At 41.9% G+C, this 24756-nt stretch overlaps 2 protein-coding genes and 1 long non-coding RNA gene across 6 annotated transcripts in view; 1 reads left to right on the top strand and 2 right to left on the bottom strand.

Moving 5' to 3' along the window:
- Positions 1 to 17852, top strand: part of LOC109552229 (uncharacterized) — a 25027-nt gene extending 7175 nt beyond the window's left edge. The window contains exons 3-6 of the long non-coding RNA XR_012333444.1: positions 463 to 577; positions 3700 to 3979; positions 10595 to 10717; positions 11377 to 17852. This is a non-coding gene — a long non-coding RNA (uncharacterized lncRNA). The remainder of the gene's footprint in view (positions 1 to 462; positions 578 to 3699; positions 3980 to 10594; positions 10718 to 11376) is intronic.
- On the bottom strand, positions 4181 to 5215 carry LOC101328325 (olfactory receptor 52E5-like). Its single transcript, XM_019948126.2, is given in 3 exon segments — positions 4181 to 4910; positions 4913 to 5050; positions 5053 to 5215. Coding segments are annotated over 3 exon segments (936 nt in total). The 5' UTR covers positions 5213 to 5215; the 3' UTR covers positions 4181 to 4272.
- Positions 8723 to 24756, bottom strand: TRIM6 (tripartite motif containing 6). Of its 4 annotated transcripts, none has more exons than XM_073808560.1 (7): positions 24707 to 24756; positions 15664 to 15759; positions 14770 to 15000; positions 12230 to 12252; positions 10416 to 10516; positions 10109 to 10135; positions 8723 to 9893 (listed from the first exon to the last, which is right to left on the bottom strand). In XM_073808560.1, exons 3-7 carry the CDS (start codon positions 14992 to 14994, stop codon positions 9331 to 9333), a joined length of 939 nt encoding a protein of 312 aa, XP_073664661.1. In that variant the 5' UTR covers positions 14995 to 15000; positions 15664 to 15759; positions 24707 to 24756; the 3' UTR covers positions 8723 to 9330. The 4 variants fall into 4 exon arrangements, with proteins under 4 accessions (XP_073664661.1, XP_004327769.1, XP_019803683.1 ...); XM_004327721.4 differs by lacking the exon at positions 24707 to 24756 and adding an exon at positions 16256 to 16678; XM_019948124.3 differs by lacking the exons at positions 8723 to 9893; positions 10109 to 10135; positions 24707 to 24756 and adding exons at positions 11484 to 11604; positions 16256 to 16678.

Below are 24756 nucleotides of genomic sequence, written 5' to 3'. Positions count from 1 at the left end.
ATTGCCCCCAAAGTATTCCAGAATTACCACTGACAAGTTCTTGTTAAATGTATTCCATGTTTCACTTCAACTGGGAATCTTTTTGACTGGTATTCAGTTTCTGCTCCACCATTAAACGTGTGGTAGTAGGAGGAAATGACTGGTCCAAGAGAAACCACATCAGGACCTGATGGAAATGACCACACACTCCTGGAGATCTTGGACTCTATGCTGCATATAGTGGCTAGATGAGAGTTCGCTTAGCCTCATTTGGGAAGAGGTTACGTATGTTTTACATGTGAGGGTCTCTCATATAATTTCTCTGGAGAAATAAATATTTAGTCACCTGGTGTCTCCAGCTAGATTTATGTGAAGTTTCTGGCCAATGGAATGACAGAGAAAATGATGTAAATCTCTCCCAGATTGAGTCCCTACAACCTCCTACAAAATCTTGCACATTCTCTCCCTTCACTTGCCTGACAGATTCAGAAGAACCAGTGGCAGTCTGTAAGGGACAAGAACATGAAGGAGCCAACTAATGAAAGAAACATGGGTCTCTAAATGCTGATGTGAAACAAAGCCCACATTCATTGGAATGGTATGTGGATGAGAAGTAAACTTCTATTACATTGTTACTGTGATATCTTTGTGGTAGAAACTAACTTTACTTGCATTGACTAATTCAATGTATGTTGGGTTGCGTAGGGCTCTGCCTTTGTTATTTACAATCTGGAGCCTGAAAAACTTTAGAAAACTACAAAACTATCCAGTTGAAGTCTAACTATGCAGCTCACTCCTCGAAAATGTAATAGGAAAAATAGATTTATGTAGCAAATGTGCCTAATGTCTCACTCTTGACTCTGGTCACTATTAATTAAATGATCATTAGTAATTTATCTTTTTGCTCAATTGCCTAATCTGCAAGATTAGGAATAATGATAATTCATGGGCTATTTTGAACATAATCTCTTTGAAAGTAGTTTACTTCTTGGTAACTACCTATGCTAACCACTACTGTGCTAATCACACATAAAGCACTTGATAACTAATTTTTGGTTGAAAAATGAATAAATGTTACTATTATATATAATTTGTCCTTAGTCAAACATTGCTAATGTAATATGTTATAAAATACTGAGATTAAAAAAAATACTGAGATATACTCTATCCTTATGAATACTTGACTCATGTCATGGATTTGATATTGACTCTTCAATGTCAATGGAGAAAAGAAAATCAGAGTATAAACTGTTATATATCTTTTATTTTTAAAATTAATCATTAAAATCCCCACGTGCCTTATGATCATGAAGTACACTATTTTCTTTTTTAAGCTATCCCCTGACCCTCTGCTAGCATTGGAGATCCCAGGAGTTTTCTGATTTCAAAGTTGTCAGTTTCCTTTCAGACACCAAGCAGAAGTTAACTGGAATCACTTCAGTATTGCTATTCTGGTTAATAGCCACGAGGAGGCACTGTTGAGTTGCCAACAATGAAGCATTTATTTACTCCTGGCAGTAATGCCCTGCTGTTTAGACTCCCTCACTGCCAGTCTTGATGTCCCACACTAGGCCTCTGAGGTCACAGCTCCCATCATTAACACCCATATGCTTAGAATATATCTGAAGCATATCACATGACTATGTACCAAGAGGCTCCCAAACTCTACTTTATGATATGTGGAATACACAGTTTTATTTCCTCAACAATATTTAGGTCTTTGTTTTGAGCATTGGTCACCAGGATAGATTTCTTTTTCCTCTAGATATTTAATTCCCAGGTAACCTGTTGCTCTCTCTTGCTACTGGGTCTTGATTTAAATTTGCTCTGTTCCTGAATACTGTTCAATGGTTTCAGATCTTTTTTCTCAAAAGAATCTGTGTTGCTCATGCAAATTTCTCATGCAAATTCAACAAACCTGCAAACCAGGGAGTGAGGTGGTAGGTCCCACCCTCCCCTTCTCTTGTTCTTAATACACCTTCTTCCAGTACAGTTGGACCATAGACTATAATAGCAAAGTGACTCTTAACAGATTTTCTCAGTTAAATTGACAAAACATCTACAGTCTACTAATTTCAAATGCATTAATTAATACTAAATCTAGCCAACCAAGACTGGGCTAATAGGACGTTTTTGGGTTTTTTTTGGCGGTACGCGGGCCTCTCACTGTTGTGGCCTCTCCCGTTGCGGAGCACAGGCTCCGGACGCGCAGGCTCAGCAGCCATGGCTCACGGGCCCAGCCGCTCCGCGGCACGTGGATCTTCCCGGACCGGGGCACGAACCCATGTCCCCTGCACTGGCAGGCGGACTCTCAACCACTGCGCCAGCAGGGAAGCCCTAGGACGTTTTTTAATACTGTTGGAACTTCATGGCAGAGTTGAATCTGCCTTTTACGATCTGGCTCTTTGAGTAATCCTGCCCCCCACCCCCTGTCTCCTTTATCTGTATGTAGACTCACCCCAAAGCCTGTCTTAGGCCTATTGTGTCCAGTTCCTTGAAGCACCTGTACTGGGCTTGACAATGCTGTGAGAACGTGTGGTCCTCTTTAGCCTCTCTCCTTAGAACCAGGGCAGGGAGCCGCCCTTCAGTATGTAGCTTGTCTGCTTAGAGTTAGGACTTGACTTCTATGGAACTAGAAATCCACTGTAGACACTATCTGTCAACTCTACACTTAGGCACTTCAATACCATCAGTAAAGGAATGTTTACTGAGCCCCTTCATGTGCCAAAATTGTGCTAGTTATTGTGAGGAATAACAGCTGGTGTCCCTACATCCTTTACAAATCCCTATAACAAATTGGTAGCATCTATCCCTGTGTATACCCACTTTGAGTCAAGCTTCTCATAATTGTGTTGCCATTTGCAATGATTTAGAGAATCTGTATTTTCTCTATTTTCTGATTTTGTCATCAGGATAATGTTAATTTTCTAAATAATTTTGAAAGCTTTGCAAATGTTTTAGTATTGCAAAACAGTTAATATAGTATAAGAAACATATGAAAAGTTATCATAGTCTACCATCTGACTTGGAAGAAAATCTGCAATGACTTATTTTGTCATCTTCCTTCATATTTTGATCTGTTTAGTTTTTTTCTAAATCTTGTTTGTGTCAATGTTGTAATTTCTATTTAGAAACTGATCATTCGGTCATTTTTCTTTATAAATTTACACAAAGTATCATTTTTTTCGTTTCACTTCCTCTCTTAGTTTACATTACTATTACTTTAGCCCTATTCTTTGTATATTCCTTGCTCATTCTACCTTAAATTTCAGCCAGGGTCCCATTTCCAATTAGAAGCCAACTTCATGTTTTTGCAGCTCCTAGAATACCCAAAGAAATCAATCAATATCCTATCTAGCTTCCATACTCAAATGAGAATGACTTTATATTATGTCAGCAGTCATTCTATTTCATTCTGCCCTGAAGCTCACCCTAACGAGAACCGCAGGGCCTGAGGTTTCACTGAGTCCTCAAGCCAAGAGAAAGCCCTCTTAACTCTTCAGGCTTTATAGTTTTCTAAATGAAATGCTCTGACCAAGCTAAGGGCTGAGTCCCTAAAGACCCCCAAGCAATGGGATCATCTGGAGCTGGAGACCTCACTTCATATCAGTGACTGTATAGTAGGATTGGATTTAGTAAGTTAAATCTACATGCACCAGAAGTAACAACCACACTAGAAATACATGTGTTTATTTGTTGTCAAACCTTTTTATGTTTCAGAAGCTGCAAAGATTTTCACAACAGTTTTTTTTTTTTTTTTTTTGAATTATTTTCTTGGTAAGGATACCGAAGCTCAAAGAGCTCTAAGTGACATTCTCACGTACATCTTCCAGTCAAGGCCAGAGCCTGAATTTAAACCTGTATCTCATGACTCATTGTGCATTTCTCTTCCCACTATATGCTGCTTGGTTTTCATGAAATTCATCATTTTTATAGTCATGGACTTCAGCTTCTGACATGTGAATGAAGAGAATCCCCATGAGAAAGAAAAGTATTTAAGGTAGTTACTGGGGCCACTTTTTCAAACTTTTTTCTCACCTTAGGAATCTTGTAGTATCAGTGGGGTTTAAATGTGAGAATTTTTTGTTGTACTTTTCCTGTGGCAAAAAATAGAGTGATTATTTTGGAATCTTTGAGCTCTGCCTTCTAATGTGGTGTACATTATGACTAATAAGGAAAATGTAGTAGAGGATTACACGTAGAGGATTTTAACAAAAATATTCCAGTGTTTACTTCTGTTTTGATCTTATCATTCCACTGAATGATCATGGAAGATCCTCTTGGGGTTAAATATCAATAGCTTTTAGGGTTAAGCATCCTAAGTGCCCACTCTCTTATCTGTTTTGTCCTGACCCCATAGATTCCAGGGTTAAGGGCAGGGGGAAAAACCACATATAGATTGGCCAGAAGTATGGGGATATAATGAGGGATGTTGTGGCCAAAGCAGTGTGTCATGAAGGAGAAGAGTGCTGGCAGGTAGAAAGCCAACATTAAGCAGACATGGGAGCCAAATGTCCTGAGTGCCTTGAGGCGGGCATCCCAGGACGGGAGGTAGAAGACTGCTCTGAGGATTTGGACATAGGAAAATCCAATCACAGAAAGGTCAATATATCCCATGGAAAAAGCAATCAAGCCATAGAAAGCACTGACCTTAATACTGGCACAAGCCAACTTTGCCAAACCCAGGGGTTCACCATAGGTGTGGGGGATGATCTGGGCATCACAGAAAGGAAGGCTTAGGATAAGGACTCTAAAAGGAGACACACACACCAAAGTCCGGACCATGATGACTATGCCCAGGATGGCTATCACCTTATTGGTGAGTATCATGCTGTATCTCAGGAGGTTGCAGACGGCAATGTATCGGTCTATGGCCACGACTGTCAGCACTGCAGACTCCAGGCCAGTGCATATATGGATTGTGTACATCTTGTGATGCAAGCACCAAACACAATCTCCCTGAGATTGAACCAGAAAACACCCAGCATCTTGGGGATGGTGGCTGTAGACAGGCCAAGGTCAGTGCAGGCCAACATGGCCAGGAAGTAAAACATAGGCTGGTGGAGGCTGCTTCAGTCTGGATCACAAACAGGATGGTGACATTTCCCATGAGGGTTATTAGATACACTGCAAAGAAGGGGGAGCCAATCCAGATGTTCACATTTTCCAGCCTTGGAATCCCTATCAGAAGGAAGGAAGAAGGATGGAACTGTATATTGTTGGGGTGCAGCATATCTGTGGGAATTAGTTATAGACACATTTTTTGCAGGAGTTTTCTTGCTTCCAGCGAGAGAACATAACCTCTTTCAGAGCATGTTGCCTAGTTTCTGGAGGAATAGAAAATCTATTCTTTAATTCCATGATACAGCAGAGGAGACCTAGAGAGTGAATATGAGCCAGAGTTAAAAAGACACTCTCACTTCAAAGTATTTGCCTCATCTACACAGAAAACCACGTAGAAAATTTCCAAAAACAGCAATTCTGCACTTCACTTCTTATGGCTTTTTTCCCTTCAGTCTCTAAGGAAGAACCTACATATGGCTATAAAATAACAAATATTTATTAATTATATCTGTTAATCATGATGTAAAGCCTAAGCAAGATGGTGTGTGTGTGTGTGTGTGTATGTAAAATCACAGGACTTAGATTGAGGTGGAGGGTTTAGGGGAATGATACATTCTTGCAAAATAGTCCTGAAAATTAAGATGGTATGTGGATGAATAAACAACAAGTTCCTACTGTATAGCACAGAGGACTATATTTAATATCCTGTGATAAACCATAATGGAAAAGAATATGAAAAAGAATATATATATGTGTAACTGAGTCACTTTGCTGTACAGCAGAAATTAACACAACATTGTAAATCAACTATATGTCAATAAAATTTTAAGAAAAAGAACAAGGAATTGCTAAGTGAAAAACAAAAAAGAAGATGGTACATGGGAGGGAACCCAGTAAAGGTGGTGGATTGAATAGCTGGTGTTGGGATCTGAGCTAAGGAATGGAATTAAGAAATTTTGACATATTGGGAGACTATTCTATAATTCCAGCGGAACAATAGTCTCTCTCAGAACTATAAAGTCTTATTACTTTTCCCTTCTAGCACCCATCACCAAATATTTCTTAGCTCAGATTTAATGACATACTATCCAGAAAGCCTTCCCCAGTTGGCTTATTTCATGATTATTTATTCTTTTCATTATTTTCCAGAGGTCTATTTATCGTGCTGTTACGTTAGTTATCATTGGGTATCAGTGGTTCTTTTTTTTTTTTTTTTTTTTTGCGGTACGCGGGCCTCTTACTGTTGTGGCCTCTCCTGTTGCGGAGCACAGGCTCCGGATGCGCAGGCTCAGCGACCATGGCTCACGGGCCCAGCCGCTCCGCGGCATGTGGGGTCTTCCCGGACCGGGGCACGAACCTGTGTCCCCTGCATCAGTAGGCGGACTCTCAACCACTGTGCCACCAGGGAAGCCCATCAGTGGTTCTTAAAGTGTAGTCCCCGGGCCATGGGTATCAGCATTATCTGGTAATTTATTATAAATGCTAATTATTGGACACTACCCCAGACTCACTATATCAGAATCTCTGGGGCTGGGACATAGTAATATGCTATTGAACCCTCCAGGTGATTCTGATGCTCATTCTAGCTTAAAAAAAACACTGCTAAATTTTTACCACTAGGGTACAATCTCTTTGAGGTCAAAATCAGTCAGATTTATCTCCATGGTATACTTTATATAGTGATAGGCAGTGATCAGCAATAATTAGCAAATGAAAGTTAAAAGTTTACTGGAAACAATCTTTCCAGTTATTGTATACAAGGTCCTAGATAAATACAAACTGGGTTATAGAATAGCGTGTAGAAGGATTTTGGAGGAGATCTCTGAGGAATTATACTTGTAAAAAACTAGTAATGTATGATTGGGTCAAAGGAGAAGCTGACTCACCGTGAGGCTGCATCTGGGGCCTGCATGATACTATGGGAAGCTCCTGTGCTGGAATGGCCCTTCTGTGTTATCCCATAATGAGGCAAGGAAGCCAGTTATTTGTACTCCCATGGTATCCTGTCATTGGCGGAGGATTACCCTGTGTGATAGGACAAAACTTTGGATAAGGTAGTTCCTTGGGTCTGAGGACAATTCCAGGGAGGGGTGCAGATGTGAGCTCCCAGTATCTGATATTCCCAGCAGCTGGGAGATAGGTACACAGGTCCTGAAAAGCAGATCTGGGAGGTGTGTCATAGGGTATACTACAGATGGCATTGTGCTTCTACTCTCTCGGCGGTATCTTCTCCTTCAGTCTTGGGAAACTTACTTTCTTCTTACTCATTTGTCTGCATTTAAACCTCACACCTTACTTTGTCTTCTTTCTCTACCCGCAAATGTTTTCTTGTGTCAGAGGCAAAGTTTTAATTTGCTCCTAGATATGGCTTGGAATAAAATTCATGTTTACTCTTAGTTAAACAAAAAATTCTTCTTAGATATAATCCCCACTCCCAAGGCACACACACACATGCAGTCATGCACACACACACACACATTTTGATATACTGCAGAAAGGCTTAACAAATTTTGGTTCGTTCCAAGCAACTTGCCTTAGAATGCATGCTGTTTTTCCTTTTTCTGGACTTGAGACTGAATCCCATGCAGTCCTCACGACTCCATCTTTCCTGTCATCTGGAGACCAGAAATAACTAAAAATTTTTGCATGTGGCATGCAAACTGGAGAATAAGAAATCCCTCATTTATTAACATCCTTTTGATCTTCATAAAACGTTCTTGTCTCTCAGCTTACGCGGGCCTCTCACTGTTGTGGCCTCTCCCGCTGCGGAGCACAGGCTCCGGACGCGCAGGCTCAGCAGCCATGGCTCACGGGCCCAGCCGCTCCGCGGCATGTGGGATCTTCCCGGACTGGGGCAGGAACCCGTGTCCCCTGCATTGGCAGGCGGACTCTCAACCACTGCGCCACCAGGGAAGCCCCTACATTATATTTTGAACTAAGTCTTCAAAATATGGTGTGTATTTTATATGTACGGCACATCTCAATTCAGACTAGGCATGTCTGAATTGTTCAACAGCCACCGGAGCCTCTTGGCTATCATAGTGGACAGCCAGATCTTGACATTCAACTCCTTGATATTCATTCCATCCTTACAGCCCCCTCATCATAATTTCTTTTACAGTTAGCTCAAAAAGCATATAGCATCCCTCTCCCAAAGACAAAGTGCTCATGCACAAGCTGTTCATGTTTGACCATAAAGAAAAGGAGGTATGGAGAAGCTAGAAGAAATCATTCTCTTCCTAAAAGTGCTTCATATTGATTATTTTCTTTTTACATTTTCCTCCCATTCTGACAGAAAAATCTGTATTGGACTGAACATTTTCCTCTTCTCTCCTGTTTTTACTTCAGTGTGTTTAGATTTTTTTTTTTCAATCACTACCTTAGATTTTTTTTTTTTTACTACCTTAGATTTTTAAGATCCATGAAGTTTGTAGTAAAAACTGAAGTTAGAATCTTTTTTTAAAATTGAATTTAAAGCCACCCAAATTAACGTTATAATGGATTTTAGCACTCAATCCTATATGTACTTACATAAAAAAAACAGCAATTTCTTTGCCCATGTATTGCATTTTATAAAACCTGACGACGTTACAAGAATGTAAAATTACAGGTCAATTTCTTTCATAAACAGAGATAAAAACAAAACCTAAACAACGTATGAGCAAAAACAAATCCAGTATTGCATATGAAGAATAACAGTGGTTTATTCCAGAAATCTGTGTTAGATTTAAAAATGGAAATAAATCAATGTATTCCAAGAACAGAATAAAAATGACGTGTGATTAAAAAAAAAAATGACGTGTGATTATCTTAATAATTACAGTGACAATATATGTTGAAATTCAACTTTCCACTCAGTACAAAAACTGACATCAAATTAATAGAAGAGAATTTCCTAAATTTGATTCTATACATCAACAAAGAAGAATCTCCACCAAATGCCACGCTTAATGGTAAAATGTTGAGGGAACAGTTCTGAGCTTTCTGAGATGCTCTTCCCAGGTTATAATCTTCAAATTTGGCTCGAATAAAATTTTCCAATTCTTTCTTTTAAAAAAAAAAGGGGGAAAAATGTTGACAGCTACCCCTCACCCATCTCAAGATCTGTAATTAATCTGTCAAGGATGTTCACTGTCACCGCTGGGTTACTCAGCTCTAGCACTGAGTAAATGTTCAACAGGAAAGGAGTGAGAACACAGGAAAATCGGAGGTAAGAAAGGAGAAACTGAGATGCAGAAGAGCCTTGGAGTAGAGGGTACGGCTCAGATGGTGGGAACAGCAGAAAGTTCAAGAGCTTGGGCGGCGCAGGGTCATCGGGACTACACAGTTGCAAGGATTAAAATATGGACATAGGGTGGTAGGAAAGTAATACTTAGAGAAGGTGTAGATGGGGAAGCCGTGGTTGGTGACATTGTAAAAGGAGACCGTGCCGGCCTCATAGTCTAAGAACACCCCAATTCGGCGAGGGGGCACCATCATGGAGAGGAGCAAGGAGGTGGACGATTCCTCGTAGGCTCTGTATTCGTGCTTATGATGTAACCCAATCACCCAGTATCCACTTTGAGGCTGGTATCGGGAGTAAACATTCCGATTGTTCGCAAACTGGTTGAAAGAGAACGTAGGTCCCGTTGAATCACTGCACACCCCCAGGATCCAGTCAGTCTTCTTGGCCACGTCTACCTCCCAGTAATGCTTTCCTGAGGAGAAGTGCCGAGAGCCCAGGACACCACAGCCATAATGCTCTTCCAGATGAGACCCAGACAGCTGAGTGCCCACAAATCTCACCTGCCTCCGGTTCTTAGACAGGATGAGATTTAAATTAGCCGTGTGTGGATTCAGAGTCACATCCTCTGTGGGAGAAAGGTACAGCATCAGCAGATGAGAATGGGTATGTGGGTCTTATGACTCTGAGAAGAGGAAGCGAGGATATGGGTGGGAGGAATTGGAGCTAGGTGGTGGGGGGCTGGGTGGAAACAGCAACACCTCATACCTGAGAGTGTGTGTGTGGGTATGTTTGGCAAGGATAAGAACATGTCAGCTCAAAGAGGCCACAGTTTCTACTTACCCCAGTAGCTCTGGACATCTGTCAGCTCTGTAATGATAAAGAGTCAATCACATTATATAGAACCATCAGTCTCAGGTCTGCTGTCTCTCCCTTACCTGGCTGAGAGGTGTGGAAGGGAATTCTATAAGGATGTGAACCGGCCATTTCATTCCCCCTTCAGTATGACCTGCATCTTCTTCAGCACATTGTGTCCCTCCCTCTTTGATCTCTTTCTCTGACACTATTCGCAAATACCAACCCTACATTCTTTTTATTTCCTCTACTACCATGATCCCTCATCCAAACGCTGTTCCCTGAAACTCCTCACCTCTAAACACTCGCAGCATCTTTTTCAGATCTGGGGCTCGAAACATACTCTTCAGCTTGGTGGGGAGAGCTTCTGGCTTCTTCAGGGTCCAGAGCTCACTCCTAGAGAGAACAGACATTATGAATCTTCAACACTGCTAACTTTGGGTGTCTCTAACATCTGTCTCCTTCATCTCCCAGGCCCACTGGTGAACTTCAACACTCTTCCTTGAAGAAAATTAGCATCATTCTGCAAAGACCTCTGGCATAGGAGCCAGAAGAACTGGACTAAAAACTAGCTTCTCACCATCTGTGTACACACTGGTAAGATTTTCATTCTTTTTTTATTGGCTGTGTAGTATCTCTCTCTCTCTCTCTGTCTCTCTCTTTTATATATATATATATATATATATATATATATAGATCTATATATATATACCACATCTTCTTTATCTATTCATCTGTTGAGGGGCACTTAGGTCGCTTCCACATCTTGGCTATCATAAATAGTGCTGCGATGAATACTGGGGTGAATATATCTTTTGTACAGAACAGGGAATATAGCCAATATTTTATAATAACTTTAAATGGAGTATAATCTATAAAAGTATTGAATCACTATGTTGTACATCTGAAACTAATATACTCTTGCAAATCAACTATATATACATCAATTTAAAAAAAAGTTGATAGGATTTATCCCGCAAAGCCTCATTTTTGTTCCTTTGTTTGGTTTGTTGTTGTTTTGTAAAATACAATAATTTTCCCTTCTTTCTCTGCATCCTAGAGACTGTATAATATTAAATAAAATAATGGCTGGGAAATCCTTTGCTACCTCTAAAAAAGATACAAAATACTTAAAATGTCAGCACCCTCTTAGAGGGCCTACAGGTATCTGTGTTGACAGGCAGGACATCAGGACCTGCTGCTAGGGCTTTCAGAGTATCAGGTGAAGGGCTCCCTTAGAAGAGTCTGTGATTTAGGTCTCAAGGTCTTGCAGAGGCCTAGGGAGAAAGACCTTCAGGACAGCCTCTTAGGATTCTCGGTCTCTGGGAACATTACGCCAGTTGGAGAAAGGAAACGTCCTCACCTCCAAACTGAGAATAAAGACTTCCGAAGGGACAACAGGCTCCATGGGTCATGTGTTCGTGAGGCGCTTCAAGGTACCAGGTATGTGGGCTACTTTAGGGGTCACCTTGATGAAAGAAATTCTAGAGTAGGTGACAGAGAAGAGAACATGTTTTTGTTTCAGGGCCGAAGCCACTCTTTTCAAGACCTCGGGTCTATATTTTTACTGGAATTGAGAAAAATGGAAGACTGAGGAGAACTAGGTAGCAAGGCATGGCCTGTTCCAAAGCCAAGGGGGAAAGGGAAATTTAAGCAGCTATCCCAAGAGCTGATTTCTGGACCTTGGGAAAAAAAGCAAATGGGAAATTTCCCTCTGATAAAGTATGTGGGCAAAGAAAATCCCTGCGTATTTTGAGGTAGCTATGAGCTACTAGAATCAGGACTGGAAGCAGGTACAGAGGTTTGTGGAAAAGGAGTTCTATCACGAGGTACATGGGGAGTCAGTGATATGGTAATCCTTGATTCTTAAGAACACTACTGTCCCAATTTGTGACCTTCTGCCATGCAAATTCTCCTACCATTGAAACCAAGTCATTCCCTTTACTTTGGGGGACCCCAAATTCTCACGAAAAGCCACTCAAGACACCACAGTCCTAAATCTTCCCTGCTTTGTGATTTTTTTTTCCTTTCCCACTGACCACAAGATAACTCTATGGGTACAGGAGTCTTTTGTCAACCCAAGGGAACCACGTCATGTTCTACACATACCTTTTCGCGACATCACTTACATCCTAGGAAAGAAAGAGACAGGTTAAGTCAAGGGTAATAGGACTTGTCCTCTACTACAGCCTCATCCATGTCCCTCATCCCATTCTCACCACCCCATGATGACAGAGGTAGAGATGATCCAATATGGAGGCCACAAAGTAAAGATAAGAGCTGAAAGCAGACTCTCCCTGAGACCCTATGTAGGGATGTCAGGAAATGATTCAATTCATTCATTAGTACCTTTATTTTTACAACAGAGTGTGTGTGTGTGTGTGTGTGTGTGTGTGTGTGTGTGTGTGTGTGTGTGTGGTGTTATATATGTACCTCATCTTTTATTTGCCAGGCACTGTGCCTGCTTCTAGATGCTCTCACATGACTAAGTCCTGATTTCTGTCCTCGAGATGCTCACATTCTGGTTGCTGAGGACACAAGGGCCATAAAATGTGGTTGTTTCTCAAATTCCACCTCCCCTAACCCTCTATGCTACCTTTTCTGACTTTGTGTATTTTTCTTGATTTCAACACACACATGTGTTGATGATTCCTAAATCTGTACTTCTGCTTACATCTCTTTTATATACCCCTCACATAAGCCACGGGCACCACAGATTCAAGATATCTGAAAGAAAACTTACCTTTCCTGCAACCATGAGGTCTCTTCTGTTATCTTCCATCTTCCTCAATGATCCCAGCATCCAGTCACCAAATGTAGACAAAGTACTGTCTTAAAAACTACCTGACATCCCATCTTAGACCAAGCCAGTGCATTTCACACCCTTACTGCTCTTTATCGTCATCACTGCCACTGCCTGCCTCATTTGAGTAGAATTGTCTCATGGCCTCCGAATTGGTCTTCCTAACTTCTGCTCTATACCCCTCAATGCAACAGAAGGAAAGGCCAATGGTTTGATCTATGTAACATAGGAATAACTATTTTCATGGTATTGGAGCTATTTTTGGTTGTATTTGACAAAAACACAACTCAAACTGGCTTGCATATGTAAAGTGGTAGAGGTGGATCCAGGATTGTATCAATCTTAAGGCATACTTGTAATAAGGAACTCAAATGATCAAATCAGGGTGATACTTCATGCCTCTTCCTCTTAGCTTTACTCTCAGGGTTCACATTTTGAAACTTGAAAGCTGCAGGCTTGCATCCAGCTGTCAAATCTTAATGGGTAACCATGTCAAACAAACATGGAAAAGAGAAGGAGGAAGTGTCTGTGATGGGCAAGTTCTGGAAAAATTGACTGTGAGATAACACTCTAGTTAAAATGACCATTGGGCAGTCATACTAACTAGTGGGTAGAAGAGTCTAGACAGGTGCCTGGACTAGCTATTATATAAATTGATGATCCATTTGCACTTACGAAGCAATTTTTCCAGTTTGAAGAGACTTGTAAAGGGGCTAGAACAAGTGGGGGAAGGAGCAAGCATTAAGGCAACCCAACATCAAAGATGAAGAAAAAAGCAAGAAGAATAAACTGAAGTTGTGAAACCAGAAGCAGTGAATGAGGAAAATCTCCAACAGGTGGAAAATAACTACCCCATGACCCCAATACTAGGGCCCAAGTATAAGTAAAGAAATTATTATTCCACCAGGAAAGGGAGCAAGAGGAAAGCAAGAAAGCAAACAGAAAATAAGGAAGAGCCTGAAGGTTCCAGAATGTCACAAGGTACATCCTGCTTCAACTTAATAGTCACACTATTCACTCTATGAAGCCAACAGCTGCTCAGATTTCAACCTCAGTTCAAATCTCTCCATCAAATCTCTTTGGATTTGACAGCTTGCACCACCCAATCCACATACACACACAGACCAGAGCTCATTGTCTGTGCCTCAAAAATCCTGTTCAAACTTCTATTACAACATGTTCAATGATTCTGCCCTAGAGAAGAAAGTGAAGCAAAGAAGGGCTGGTAATTACATAAAAATTCTCTAAGTACTTGAGTTTGGTATGTGTTTGCCTTGACTAAGCTGAGTGAAAAGCACCTGACCCATCCCAACACGGCATCAGAGACAACGGGTACCTAATGGCCAGTGATTCTCAACAGGGGGAGGGAGGATAAGTTCTCCCCAGAGTCATTTGGCAATGTCTGGAGGGTATTTTTGTTGTCACAGCTAGTTGGGTGCTACTGGCATCTAGAGGGTAGAGGCCAGGGATGCTGCTGAACATCCTACAATGCACAGGGCAGCCCCTCACAGCAAAGAATCTTCTAGCCCAAAAGGTCAATAGTACCAAGATTGAGAAATGCTGCAGTAAAACATCACTCGATCTTTTACATTGTATCAAACGAACTTTTGGACTATCCTTTATACATAAGAAATAAAAATGAGACATTCCTTTAGCATTTGTACTTCTAATTATCCTATGCTTTATCCATGAACTTTGAACTGTTTAATAGGGAAGAGGCACTACAGGGTCAAAGGAAATTTTTTTATTTCCCCCACCAAGATAAGGAGTCCCACATCAGAAGGGAAGGAGAGTTAGTCTCTCTTTGCCTTGACCGTGAGACCTTGGGCTCCTTTGCGATTCCTACCTGCAGCAGCTCCGTTGTTGACCCCTGACACCGGCGCTCCAGGTCTGAGATGAGCTTTCTCAGGGACTGGCTCTGCTGCATCAGCTCACCCTCAGCTTCTGCGATGATGTTCAGCCCCTTCCTCTCCTCCTCCTCCAGCTTCTTCAGCTGCCGCTGCTCCTCTCTGTCCAGGATGCTCCTCAACTGATCAAACTGCTTCTGGATCCTGTGTCTCTCAGGTTCCATCTGATTCTTCAGGAACATGGAAGAGAAAGAGGTTGCTAGTCTGTTGAGCTGAGGGTCTCCTGTATAAGAGGTTGGGGAGGCAGGCTCTGCTTTCCTGGCAGGTCTCACTGGGGGGGAATGAGCAAATGGGGGAGTAAGTCCTGCAGAACCTGCTCTCTTCTCCTATTCTCCCTTCAGCTCTTCTCAGACCATTGGCCCCAGGCTGTCTTATCTAGGCTTCTGAGATAGAGACTTTGATTCCTAGGTGGGATTTAGATTCCAAGCAGCCTCTCTGGCCTCTCAGGACTCACCATCAGCCTCCCCTTCCAGTTTTCGATATTGAGAGTGGCCTGTGCATGACCTATTTTTCCAAATTTCAGAGCTCGAAACTATAGAACAAGGTCCAGAATCAGGAATTAAGGGCTGCCAATGGCCATGGTTCCTCTCCCATGATTGTCTTCAAAAACCTAGATTCCCTTTGATATGTTCATTTTCTAACTCCCCCTTCTCTCTCCCTGGCTCTGCACCAAGAACAATACCCTTGTTTGGAAGGGTTGCAGTGAAGGACAGGCAAAGGGAAGCTCTTCTAGCTAAATCAGGGAACAGACAGAACTAGGTCCCTTTTGCCCTCGGCTCCCACATCCTGCCCTGATTCCCGTCCCAGGACACCTTCAGAAGAATCTCTCTTACCTTCCAGGATGCCCTCTTCTCTCTGATAACAGCTGTTAGTTTCTCAGCTTCCTGCTGCTCTTGCCTCAGCTTCTTCAGAGACTCCTGGAACTTCTCCTGGAAGAAACACATCAAGTCAAGCAGGATCAAGTGTCAAATTGTTTCAGTGTGGAGACATGGAATGAATGGGGGAGAGATTATTATGCTGACCTCAGGAGATGCCTGTCCCAGAATGAAAAACTGAGAAGGTCAAAGTTATCTTTTATAAACAGGGGATAGAAACCACTGGGAATAGGCTGATTCTCTTTTCTCCAGGGGAAAGAACCTGACCATGAACCACTTTAAGTCCTTTACTCTCACTGCCAACATATCCCCTGAACTCAACCTGCCCTGCCCGCTACTGGCCCCGAGCAGCATCCTCCACTCATTCAGAACCAATCATGAGCAGCGAGAAAGAGCTACAGTCTCTGCTCTTGGCCAGAGGGGCTTTTTCTAGGTTCATCCTCTACATAAATAGGTGGACTACAAAGAAATTAGATTAGAGCATAAAGAAAAGTTAATAATCTACCAAGGAGTCTGTTCCCACCTGCCTTCCCTCCATCTGGGCTCCCACCTGGTACTCCTGGGCCACCTCTTCCATGAGGAACGTGTGGTGACCACGGTGCTCCTGGGACCTCTCGCACAGCCAGCAAATGAGCTTCCCATCCTCCTTACAGAAGAGCTGGAGTTTCTCTCCATGGTGTGCACAAAGAACCACCTTCAGCTGCTTCCCCAAGCCCAACACCACCTCCCTGAGCCTGTCCGCTATGTTGGCCAGGTGCCGATTGGGTCGCAGGTTCCCAGGCTGGTAGCTGGTCTGGCACACAGGACAGCTGCTCTCTTCTTCTTGGCCAATACCCAACTCCTTGCTATCCCCTGTGATGCAGGCTTGGCAGAAGCTGTGTCCACAGTCTATGCTCAGGGGTTCTGTCAGGAGCTCCAGGCAGATGGGGCAGGTCACTTCGTCCTGGATGTCCACCAGGACTGCTGAAGTCATTGTAGCCACTCTCCTGGCTCCTGCCTGCCCAGCCCTGACTTCTAAGGTGTTTCTTGTGTATAGAATCCTGGGTAGATGGCCAAAAAAAAAGGGTTCAGGGTAAGAAATGGGGCAGACAAAGGCAGGCTGACTGTTCTGGATAAACAGGTCAAGCACCTGGGGTAACAAGAGCTTCTCATTCTAACTTCAAGCATGTTCTTTGCCCCTGCTCACATTAGACAGCAATTTGCACTCTCATTAGAGCAATGATCACAGTTTCCTTTTACTCCTACTGGATGAAGGGACAATGATGTGCTGGAGAGAAGTGGCCTTGGGTAGGGCACTGTCTGTTTAACCTTTTCTCAGCCCAGCAAAACACATCCTCAATGTTCAAAGCACCAGACATGCTGCTGCCTCAGGATTTTTGCACTTGCTGTTCCTGCTGCAAGGAAGCCCCTTCACCCTGGTATCTGCATGGCTCTCTGACTTCATTCAACTCTCTCCTTACGTGTTTTATCCAAAGAGTTTGCTCTGTCAAGCCTAGCTAAGGCATGGCCACCCACACCATCACTCTCAATAGACTTACCTGCTTGATTTTCTTTCTCACCACCTAATATGGATCTTTAATTGTTTGAATATTCCCACTGGAATATAAGCTCCATGAGATCAGAGACTGCTTTTGTTCATTATTGAACTAGCTCAGTGTCCAACACACAGGTCCTCAACTTTTGATGAAGAAAACTCTAGAACCTCCTCATCCCTCCATAGATGTTTAGACCTTTCTCATGAGCTCCTTCACCTCTCTTTCACATGGTCCTGGCATTGCTCTCCAGGATCTAATCTCCAAGATCAAAAGTATCATTTATTGTGACGACACGTCTACCTTCTAACAGCTCTTTACAGAGCCCTTTCATCTCTCATGGTCACCTTCCCCAAAAAACCCAAAGAAACAAAAATGACCACAATAAGGTGATGTTATATCTTTACAATTAACACTTGTATAACCAGTTGTGATTTAGAAATCATATTCCCCTGTTTTCTTTATCTCTCATAGGAAAACTCTGAATTAATAAGAGTATTTTTAGCCTCTTGATAAAGAAATAGAGACGTAAGTGACTTTATAAAATCACACATCTTATAAAATCATAGATGTGTTCTAATAAGAACCTGCTGTATAAAAAGTAAATAAAATAAAGTTCAAAAATTAAAAAAAATTATGCTTCGAGGTAGGGTCAGTATACCCATTTTATAGGTAAAGAAACCTGGACATGGAGGTTGAATCAGCTCTACTGTGAACTGAGAGTGAAAGGGGTGGCCCAAAGAAAACCAAGAGACTTGTGAGAAGAGAAGGGACAGTGGGCAGGTGAAACAATGGATGTTTGCTATGTCTACTAGTTGTCCCTCAGCTACCGCCCCTGATTCATTCTGTCTGGTATTATGGTTAGGTGTTTTCATGTGTATGCACCCTCGGATTGAGAGCCCCTGAGAACTATGTATCTGGACTATTTGTTATCATTGTATCTCCTGGAGGACCCAGGACAATCCTCCGAATATAGTATATGCTCAATAAATGTTTCTTGACATTATTGTTTCATTAAACTAGTTTAAACCAGAAAAAAAAAAAATGTAGAGTTGGCAAAACCTATCATGTCCAGAGTCCTAGTTCAAAGCTCTGTCCTCAAACCTCATAACTTTAACCAAAGACGGTGGTGAAGGTGGTCAACGTCAGGCACAGACCTGGTGCTTTGGGAGAAGAGATTTCACCAGGCCTGTCCAAAACTCTATGCCTGTGTGTGGGGGACAGAGGGGACAGGTGGGAGAGTCGACGCCACATATGTTCTAGCGAGAGTTCACAGAAAAACGACCTGAGGCAGAGGTATGCTGGTGGAATGGTCGGGACAAAGAGGTCTTATAGCATTCGGGGAAAGTATTTCAGAATCGCTAATAGGAGAAAAGTATAAAAATGGAGGAAAAAGAGGAATGAAGTATCAATACATGTTATAACAAGATTGAGCCTTGAAAACATTATGCTAAGTGAGTGAAGTCAGATACAAAAGATTACACACTGTATAACTCCATTTACAGGAAATATCTAGAGTAGGCAAACCTATAGACATGGAAAGTAGATGAGTGGCTGTCAAGAGTTGGTGGGAGAGGGAATGGGAAATAACTGCTAATGAGTCTGGGGTCTCTTTTGGGGGTGATGAAAATATTCTGGAATAAGATAGTGGTGCTAGTTGAAAAACTTTGTGATTTTTCCAAAACAATGAATTGTATACCTTTAAAGGATGAATTTTATGGTCTGTGAACTATATCTCAATTTAAAAAAAATTGTATGAGAGGAAAATAAGAGGGAGAAGCTATCTTGTGACTTCTGGTTCAGAGCTGTCCCAACCCCACAGCTTTTCCACAAGGCATGCTGTGGGAGAGGATCTAAGAGTCAAGCACAGTGCTATAGTTGGTATGGGGAGATAACGGTGAATGAAATATATACTCTACGAGGAGGTGTACCATTCAGACTTCGAGCAAGAAACACATCCATTTTTGAACACATAGCAAAGACAATCATCATTAATGCAAGCAAGTATATATGCATGCAGGTATTTGTTTCAAGGAACAGTGGAAGGTAGAAAATAATCAGAGACCATCTTCTGATCGCTTTTTATGTGAGGTAATGGCTGAACTCTTTACAGGTAGTATATTGATGTAATCCAATCCCACAATAACTCTATAAGATACATTTAATAACACCTATTTTACAAATGTGAAAAGTGAACTTCTTAAAAAGGTATTCAATTACCAAAGGTCTCAGAATGAATAAGTGACAAAGTAAAGGTTATAATCTAGTTTTATGCAAATCCAAACCTCAGGTTGTTGTCTGGTCCTTAAAGGAAGAGAATGTTTCCTTTATGCCCCCCCACCCCAACCTGCAAGGGTGCTCAGGTCACAAAGTGGCTCAGCTTCTTTCTACCCACCTCCTGACTGGTGCTTGTCTCATTTTTTGGGCTGCATTGATTCAGCATAATAGTCTCCTTCTTCCTGGCATTTGAAGGCATCCTACAGCTCTTCCTAAGCTATGTGTAGGCTCCTTCTCCAGCCCTGTTCTGCTTCATTCCTGGTGGCACATCCCCAGGACTCAGGCTGCTTCCCTTGCCCTGGCAGGGTGAGGTGAGAAGAGAAGGCACTGACACTGGAGTAACACAGACACAGGTCTGAATCCTGAATTTATCTGTCTCTAGTTCTGGAACACTGGGGTAATTCCTGATCTGAGATGTGGTTTAATGTTTTGTGTATTGCTGATAACAAGTCCTCCCTTATAGCACGCTTGTGATAAATTATCTGAGCCAATGTGTAGAAAAGTCTCAATAAAAACTAGTTGTCACTACATTTATACTGTCATTGCTCTTCAATCCTTCAGTGCTCTGCCCTCTTACCATGAGGAAAAGAGCCTCTTCAGTATTTTTACCAGAAATAGGGATAGAGCAGAGTCTGGTGGATGAATAGCTCTATATAAATATCTGTATAAGAATGAATGCATCACTTTCTCACCCCCTTTCATATCTTCTTCCTTGTTTTGGACCTAGGAGAAAAATCCACCACCTCAATTCATAACAAGATTTAATAAGATGGCATTTAAGGACAATGTGAGAATGCTGGACCTTACCCAGTAGTTTCTGTGTGCCTGGCATAAATAAGGGTCAGTTAAGAAAGCTAGTAGCTTCTCTGACAAGACAACTAAAGATGCTGGAACTAACCCTAACTTTATTTTTTGTCTGGGCTGAATTAATATGTATGTCCCCACTGAAAAACATCTTATTCTCATTCTTGAAAGTTTTCAGTCATTAAATTATATTACTGTTGTCTTAAATCACATAATTTTTTTCTGAATTTTATTTTATTTGCTTTTTATACAGCAGGTTCTTAATAGTTATCTATTTTATACATATTAGTGTATATACGTCAATCTTAAATCACATAATTTTTTAAAGACATTTAAGATTACTTATTTATTTATTTTTACTATTCCAGCATTGAATTACTCATTGGAAGCCATATGCTCCGTTTGCCTAGCTGGAGTCTGGTTTGGGCCACCAAAGAAGAGCCAGCTGACAAATGCACTGCCTAGTTGGAGGCACACTACCCCTGACCCCAGCTGCGACCCTTGTGTACAGGATAGGCCACAGGGTGACTGAGAGCAGATATAATTCCACAGTGTTTCTTTGTCTGGCTCCCCCTGCAAAGGCAGATGTACACTGATGTACAGCTTGGTCAGTGTGGGCATAATTAAAGAACACAAGGTCTGTCAGCTAGGCAGCAGTAGGGAAGGGATGGGGTTAAACGAAGGTGTGCTTTGTTTCGCAGAAACTAACCACTAAGTTGCATAAAGTTCCAAACACCAGATGTTTCAAAAAGGTTACAGTGCATTCCAATCAACAAGCTATCACAGTCTAAGCAAACAACCAAGCACTTGCTTGCTTGCAGTTTTTGGCAAGCTAGAGAAACCCGCACTACATGGAAGATCATGCCTGCCCCTGCATGAACACGCACGTATCCCAGACATAAAACTTCCCTGATCCAGCTGTTCGGAAAGACAGTACTTTGAGAGCTATCTCCCTGTCTCCTTACTGGTCACAAGTAAGAAATGCTTCTACTTTAATCAAAAGTACTTGGTGTGTCCATTGGCTATGCACCCCAAGTGACTGGACCATTGAGTCCTGTAACAGGTCCTGTAACTGTCACCAATTTTCCCCTCCTGAGTGCATGGTAGGATAAAAAATATCAAATTGCCTTTCAGTAACAAGAAGCCCTTACAGGAGAAAGCGCCTGAGAAAGTGTCCCAGACTAAGAAAACAGTCTGTGAGATACAGCATAGATGAGTAGGGTGAGTATAGGGCATTGCTGGGGATCGAGTGAGCTGAAAACATGACCTCAATGAATATTACCAACCAAGAAAATGGATGTACTGATATATACAACAAAATAAATCTCAAAAGCACTACGCAAAGTGAAAGAAGCTAGACAGCAAGGATAAGTTGCTGTATGATTCCATTTATATGAAATACTAAAAAAGCCAAAACATTACTATTTGAGATCAGATTAGTGGATACCAGGGCCCAGGGCTGTGAGAAGGGGATGAATTGCAAAGGGACACAAAAAAATTTGGGGGGTGACAGAAATCCCCTATATATATCATGACTGTGTTGTTTGGACAACTATATACAAGTCAAAACTCACAGAGTTGTATGCTTAAAATTGCTAACTTATTAAATGTAAATGATAACTCATTAGAGCTAACAAAAACAAAATAGAAGAAATGCAATGAGAAAAACTGAGGCTTGGCTTTTTTGATCTTCTAGGCACAAGTAATAACTGTTGTCAAATATGGTAGCCACAGGTGGCTACTGAGCGCTTGAAATGTGGCTAGTTGGAAATGAGATATTTTAAGTATAAAACACACACTGGATTTCAAAGATTTGGTAAGAAAAAATAATCTAAAACATTTCATTAATGGATTTTTTACATTGATTACATGTTCTAAATATATTTTGGAAGCATGGAGTTAAATATATTAAAATCAATTTCATCTGTTTCTTCTAACATTTTAGTAAGGCCCATAGAAAAATTTAAATTATATATGTGGCTCTATTACTTTTCTATCTAATGCTCTACTTGAGATATTCAAGGCAGAGAAGGAATCTTGAACAGAAAAGATTATGTAAGAGTTGATGTCTCTCGTTAAAGAGTATAAAGTTAAGGCTGGGAAAGGGAACGAGGGGAACAGAGTCGGCTAACATTCAGTTAGAAAGGGTTTGCGTAGCCCTGCCCACATGCCAGCAGGGGCTTGACCACTAGCTACTCCTGATCGCAGCCCAGAGGACACAAGAAAAGCCAACAGAGTCCCTGACTAAAGACACATCTCAAGAGCAGTGTGGGTGGCAGAAAGATAAGTCTGGCTGTGTGAGGAGCGCAGATACCAGACCTTAAGGGGAAGAACCTTGAAGATCAAATTAGCAAATGAAACAGGCCAAATTCACGACTAGGGCCAGTTAAATCAGAAGCAGATGCCAGAAAAAGGCCATGCGGTCTGCTAACTAGCCTCACTGGCGTCCAGTGGAGCTCTTTATGCAGAATCTCTAGACCTCACCGAGACCAATTCAGTATCTGCGCTTTAATAAGATCTCAGGTAATTCGTATGCACATTAAGGCCTCAGAAGCATTGCCTTAAACACAGGAGCCTTCTTCCCAGGTAAATGCAATTTAGGGTGCAAAATAGAAAAGGGGGAGGGTGGGTGGGGGAGGCCAAAGAATGGACTGATATGTAGATCTGAAGCATCTTTTAGAATGAAAGCTCACACAATTCGATATTAAAAGGGCTTTCAGAATAACACTAGTCCAGGCTGGGGCTCAGAATGAAAGTTAGAAATAAGATGGGTGGGACTGCCCCTGAACTGGGAGTTCTAGTGAAAACAGGGTAAAAATCTAAACACGTGGCAACTGCATGCATAAATGAGTTGAGATTGTGCTGAGGAAATAATTTTCTTTTGCCCTTTTGCAGGAAGCACTCGATAAATGTTTGAATTGGAACATACTTTAAATTTTTTTTAAAACTTCAAAAAATCACTACCTCATGCATTCAAAATTTATAATGATTCAATAACTTTCCAAATTCTTAAAATATTGTCCTGCACAGGTTTTCTTCTCCCTGAGTGTTAGATAATCCATTAACTGAGTGTCTTTTCTTAGGTTAGATAATAAAATTCTAATCATTTTTTTCTGCATTTGTGATATTCCACTTGTAATTCCTAATCGTTTAAACCCTGCTGTATTTTAACTTGTTGAGATGTCAGAAGGAGTCATAGTCTCCTTTATCATAGTGCATTTGTACATATTTTATTCCCTACTCTATTCTTTCAAAAATTGTTTTGATTTTGCATTTTTTAAGGTAGGCATTGAGTTTGTCCATAATAATGACTTAATAATTTTGAGTATTTACTATTTTTTCAGGCACTCTCCTGTGTGTTTAAACTTCTGCCTCACTTAAGCCTCACCAAAACTCTATAATATAAATATTACTCTGTCCATTTTATAGGTGGAAGAGACAAGCTCAAAGAGCTCAAACAAAAGGTGGGGGGTACACAGCCAGCGTCTAAGTGTCAGAGGCAGAGTTTGAACCCAGGCACTCTGTTTGCAGTACCCATGCTCCTAACCACACATTTCTGTCTTCATTGATTGATAGATTAAATGTTGTTGCTAATCTCGCTGAGTTCATTCGCAGTGAGGATGAAAAGATAAATTATCTGTATCATGAGCTCCTAAAGGGAAGGGACCCCATTTCTTTTACCGCCCTGTCACTTCAAGTGACAGTAAGTGGCCCAGCCACAGATGGCATACATCTCCAGGTGACCGGCACACGGAGGCTCCAGATGTGAGGCTCCATGTGGTCAAAGCTCCTCTGAGCTAACCAAGGAGTTTTACATAGATTCTGAGCAACTGAGAGCGCTCACTCGTTTGGTCTTTCTTCTTGAACAACCGCGCACGGCCCTGCTACCTAAGGGGAAATGCACAGCTCTCGGGCCAGCCCGGCCTTTGCACAGACTGAATGCGGAAGGCTCGTCTCCCAGCTCCCTCTGGGAGGAGTCAGGGCCTCCCGGGGCGGGGTGGGGTGGGGGTGGGGGGTGGTAGGATAAACGGTGCTCACTTCCTGGAGCAGAAAGGCTGGAGATGGGGGGAAGGGCTGCTGACCTCTGGATCCACACCAGCCGCAGGGTCTGCCATCATTCCCTATCAAAACTTTCAGAGCTGCCTCCCCTACATCCTTCAGCTTCCAGAATCAGGGTTTCATTATCACTATCTTTACACAGGCTACTCCCAGCTCCAAAGGTGCCTCTTCTGTACTCTCTTCCTGAACTTGAGTCAACTCAAAACTGCAGAGGTCTCCCTCGCCCTGCCTCCACCCGCGAACCTACCAACCAACCTGTAGGGCGCGTCAACCTTTGAGTACTAGTGGGGACAGCGGTGGCTGGCCAGAAAACGGATTTGCTCACCAACCTGGAATCTGTATCTTGGATCAGAGCCGAGGATTTACAGCTGCCGCAGCC

This window comes from Tursiops truncatus, chromosome 8 (assembly GCF_011762595.2).
Source record: "Tursiops truncatus isolate mTurTru1 chromosome 8, mTurTru1.mat.Y, whole genome shotgun sequence".
NCBI classification, from domain to species: Eukaryota; Metazoa; Chordata; class Mammalia; order Artiodactyla; family Delphinidae; genus Tursiops; species Tursiops truncatus.
Note: the sequence above shows the minus strand (reverse complement) of the source record. Positions and strands in the feature narration are given on the sequence as shown.